This window comes from Coregonus lavaretus (assembly GCF_964263955.1).
Source record: "Coregonus lavaretus genome assembly, chromosome: 5".
NCBI classification, from domain to species: Eukaryota; Metazoa; Chordata; class Actinopteri; order Salmoniformes; family Salmonidae; genus Coregonus; species Coregonus lavaretus.
In genome coordinates, this window is record NC_139992.1 from 20,031,671 (window position 1) to 20,036,571 (window position 4,901).

Here is a 4,901-nt window from a genome sequence, read left to right on the forward strand (position 1 = left end):
ACAAAATATCAGCTCTATTTCCTGTTCTGCGCAGTGGGGTGGAAACAACAATGGCGGTGACTGACAAATCTACGAAAGAGCGGTTATTATCGGTACTGGACGATTTAGAAGTGTTATCCAGGTACGAATATATTATTTTTTCCCGTAATAATTGTTTCCTGAACAGCCATTCAAATGATGTAGTTTGTAGCTTATTCAACAATTCCTACGTTTCGTGTTCTGAGTGTACTGCTGTAGGCCAGTGGGGTACTTGGCCTATCCACAGGGGATACTTGAGAAGACTCATGAGATCATAGGGTTACTGATCAAATGCACATGAGGGGGTACATCAGGTGTACTCCGGGCAGAGCAAAATTCAGTTGGTGGACAGTAACCGAAAAAGGTTGGGAACCCACTGTTAAAATCAAATTGTATTTGTCACCTTACAGTGAAATGCTTACAAATCAAATCACATTTTATTTTATTTGTCACATACACGTGTTTAGCAGATGTTATAGCGGGTGTAGCGAAATACTTACAAGCCCTTAACCAACAATGCAGTTCTAAGAAAAATAAGTGTTAAGTTAAAAAAAATAGATAAGTAAAAATAAATAACACATACAGAGTCGATGTGCGGGGGCACAGGTTAGTTGCATAAGAGACGGTGGCAGAAACATTATGTACAAAATAAGTCACAAATAACGCAAAAAAACACACACAAAAGCACAATTGGTTAGGAGCCTGTAAAACGGCAGCCATCTCCTCCGGCGCCATTCAGATCAATTTGTATAGGCTATAACGTTAGATTTATATATACAATATATGGGTATAGTTACTGGAGTCAGACTGGCCCACCACTATAGGTTGGACTTTTTGAATGGATGGTCAGGAGGGCTATTAGCTCATCTTTACAAACACAATGGATGACAGTCATTTATTGGTTGGTCACTTACTCTGTCAAGCATCATCTTTCAAGTTCATCTGTTTTCTCTCCATTATCATGCATGGCAACTAAACCCAATATTACTCATATTTCAGGGAATTGATAGAGATGCTTGCACTGTCAAGGAGCCAAAAACTCCCCCAAGGAGGCGAGGACACCCAGGTAACATGCATCTGATTCAACCTAACACTATTTTCAAAATGTAGCAACAATATCTGCAATCCTAGCTATTCACAATTATAAAATGTGTGTGCACTATACCACTCACATTTAGTTTGTATTTTGTGAAATAGGTTTTTGAGACTGCTTTTCTCAACACAACTCTGACTCAATAGTAGTCTATATGTTACAATGTGCAGTCGATGTCAGAAGTCTGAATGCTTGTGTGGTCCTCTGTAGCTCAATTGGTAGAGCATGGCGCTTGTAACGCCAGGGTAGTGGGTTCGATCCCCGGGACCACCCATACGTAAAAATGTATGCACACATGACTGTAAGTCGCTTTGGATAAAAGCGTCTGCTAAATGGCTTATTATTATTATTATTATTATTATTATTATTATTGTTATTTTGCTGTGGGCAGATCCTGGAGCTGCTGGTGCAGAGAGACAGAGAGTTCCAGGAGCTGATGAGGGTGGCCCAGGAGCAGGGCAAGGTACACCAGGAGATGCAGGTCCTGGAGAAGGAGGTGGAGAAGAGAGACTGCGACATCCAGCAGCTCCAGAAACAGCTGAAGGAGGCTGAACATATACTGGTGAGAACAGCAGAGCTGGAGACTGATAAGAAATCCTAAATAGACTATACAGTGTGTCTCCTTTACTAAATTGGAACACAACAGCACATTGTTTATGACTTTGATTCAACCTAACCTTTTTTTGCTTCTAGGCGACTGCTGTATACCAAGCAAAGGAGAAGCTAAAATCTATTGATAAGGCCAGAAAAGGTGAGCCTAATTTTCACAGCATTCGTCTGAGGAGCTGGAGAGCTTTCTGATACATAAATACCACCAGAGATTATAGATGTCAAACTAAAATAACTGTTGTCTTTCAGGGAGCATCTCCTCAGAAGAGATCATCAAATATGCCCACAGGATCAGTGCCAGCAATGCAGTATGTGCCCCTCTCAACTGGGTACCAGGTTTGTCCTCTTTCTGCCCATTTGTGCTTCTGGTATGCTGTCTTAGATGCCCTCTTTCCCCCAATTTTTCTATCCCTACCTCCCCCAGATCCTCCTTTCCTTGCATGTTCCTCCTCTTCAGACTGGAATTTCCTCTTGGTAGTGATAGTGGCTGAGGTTAAAATATTCCCTATCACAGCAGTGACTAGCATTCACAATACTACTGTAATTACTCTTCAGTTGACTTGATGACATATTCCTTATAACAGGTGATCCACGTAGACCTTACCCAACTGACCTGGAGATGCGCAGTGGAATGTTGGGTCACATGAGCAATCTGCCAACCAATGGCGTGAACGGACACCTCCCTGGAGATGCACTGGCTGCTGGGAGATTGCCAGGTATGCTTTCGTTGTATGTGTGGTTCCTTCCTTCTACAAATGGAGTCAACCGTTTTTTTATTCTCCTATGATCTGTGTGTTTGATATGATTCTGTGGACTATACTGTATAATAGTAACCCTATCACACAGCTCAAATACTCTTTCCTCCCTCCCCTCTTCAGATGTGCTAACCCCCCAGTACCCCTGGCAATCGTCCGACGTCTCAGTGGGTATGCTCCCCCCTCACCATGGCAACGACTTTGGGCTGGAGCCCCCCGGCCACAACAAGGAGAACGAGGACGACGTGGAAGCCATGTCTACAGACTCATCCAGCAGCAGCAGCGACTCGGACTGACTGAGTGTGTGTGTGTGTGTGTCTGTCCATCTGTCCGTCAGCCCGCCCAGCTGTGTGTGTATATCTGAATCCTCAGCTGACTGTGTGCTGGGAATTGGACACTCCCAGTACCTCGTAGAGCCAGCTACCCATCACACCCATAACCTTTACGATAAGCCAGAGTTTGATCACTCTGACCCTCTCTTTTCCCAGCTTGTTGATGAAACATTTGTACTAAACTATCTGTCATCCCCAATCTAATACACTATTTATACAAAAGTATGTGGACACCCCTTCAAATGAGTGGATTTAGCTATTTCAGCCACACCCGTTGCTGACAAGTATATAAAATCGAGCACACAGCCATGCAATCTCCATGGACAAACTTTGTCAGTAGAATGGCCTTACTGAAGAGCTCAGTGACATTCAATGTGGCAACATCATAGGATGCCACCTTTCCAACAAGTCAATTCATCAACTTTCTGCCCTGCTAGAGCTGCCCTGGTCAACTGTAATTGTGAAATGGAAACGTCTAGGAGCAACAACGGCTCAGCCACGAAGTGGTAGGCCACACAAGCTCACAGAACGGGGCCTCCGAGTGCTGAAGCGCGTAGCGCATAATAATCGTCTGACCTCGGTTGCGTTCACTTACTACCAAGTTCCAAACTGCCTCTGTAAGCAACGTCAGCACAAGAACTGTTCGTCGGGAGCTTCATGAAATGGGTTTCCATGGCCGAGCAGCCGCACACAAGCTTAAGATCACCATGCGCAATGCCAAGCATTGGCTGGAGTGGTGTAAAGCTTGCCGCCATTGGACTCTGGAGCAGTGGAAACGCGTTCTCTGGAGTGATGAATCACGCTTCACCATCTGGCAGTCCGACGGACAAATCTGGGTTTGGCGGATGCCAGGAGAATGCTACCTGCCAGAATGCATAGTGTCAACTGTAAAGTTTGGTGGAGGAATAATGGTCTGAGGCTGTTTTTCATGGTTCAGGCTAGGCCCCTTAGTTCCAGTGAAGAGAAATCTTAACGCTACAGCATACAATGAAATTCTAGACGATTCTGTGCTTCCAACTTTTTGGCAACAGTTTGTGGAAGGCCCTTTCCTGTTTCAGCATAACAATGCCCCCGTGCACAAAGCGAGGTCAATAAAGAAATGGTTTGTCGAGATCGGTGTGGAAGAATTTTACTGGTCTGCACAGAGCCCTGACCTCAACCCCATCGAACACCTTTGGGATGAATTGGCACGCCTACTGCGAGCCAGGCCTAATCGCCCAACATCAGTGCCCGACCTCACTAATGCTCTTGTGGCTGAATGGAAGCAAGTCCCTGCAGCAATGTTCCAACATCTAGTGGAAAGCCTTCCCAGAAGAGTGGAGCAAAGGGGGGACCAACTCCATATTAATGCCCATGAATTTGGAATGAGATGTTTGACGAGCAGGTGTCAACATACTTTTTGTCATGTAGTGTAGTACAGTCTCTCTGTAAAGTCCACTGTATGGTTACGCTGATTCAGTTCAGGGAAATGTCTGGCACTACGTAACTCTGATAGTGATAACACTGACGTATTCCTTTCGTTGTCAATCTGGCTACCCTTCATTTGTTTCTTTTATGTTTTTTAGAGACTGACAATGGGGAATACTGTTGAAAAGTACATATAACTGTATTTAATTTCAACAGTTTTTTGTTTTGTTTTGAAAGAATGTGTTGCAGATTTGAACCCAAGTGCTCCTTATCCTCTGCTATTGGTTAAAACATCTCTCCAGGAGTGGATTTTGAATTTGTAGGTGCACTTGGTTCAGCTCGCCCGAGTTCACACTTGTCGGCCAAGCTTCATCAAGCACACCTTATATTCTTTATATTGAAAATCGGCATATCAATGTATTTTTTTGTTTGACTGAGTGTTTGCTCCATGTGTAAATAGGTCTGTATATACTGTAGGTTTTTCCAAACTTGTAAATAAATACCACTTTTGAGTAAATACGTTTGTGGTGCTCATATCTTAGAGAATACCATTTGCATTATATAATGTCCAGTTGACCGTATGTATTAATAGCCTTGTCTTCAAATTGTGAAGACCATGGAATGTGCGCCAAGCCTGTGCAAGGGGCGCTCAGTTTAGTATGTCACTACGCATGCGGCCAATTCGTT

The 4,901-nt window shown here is 43.9% G+C and overlaps 1 protein-coding gene across 1 annotated transcript; it reads left to right on the forward strand.

Moving 5' to 3' along the window:
* The first annotated feature begins 36 nt into the window (after positions 1–36).
* Positions 37–4,728, forward strand: LOC311129387 (mediator of RNA polymerase II transcription subunit 4). The gene is made up of 7 exons (XM_084161671.1): positions 37–121; positions 1,018–1,084; positions 1,503–1,673; positions 1,805–1,862; positions 1,970–2,056; positions 2,305–2,436; positions 2,599–4,728. Exons 1-7 carry the CDS (start codon positions 51–53, stop codon positions 2,769–2,771), a joined length of 759 nt encoding a protein of 252 aa, XP_084017797.1. The 5' UTR covers positions 37–50; the 3' UTR covers positions 2,772–4,728.
* The last annotated feature ends 173 nt before the right edge of the window (positions 4,729–4,901 follow it).

Bases quoted from the DNA above. Each gene is read 5' to 3' on its own strand.
- LOC311129387 (XM_084161671.1), top strand. From the start codon at position 51: ATGGCGGTGACTGACAAATCTACGAAAGAGCGGTTATTATCGGTACTG. The intron at 1,863-1,969 runs GTGAGCCTAATT...GTTGTCTTTCAG, and splicing joins TATTGATAAGGCCAGAAAAG to GGAGCATCTCCTCAGAAGAG. The intron at 2,057-2,304 runs GTTTGTCCTCTT...TCCTTATAACAG, and splicing joins CCCTCTCAACTGGGTACCAG to GTGATCCACGTAGACCTTAC.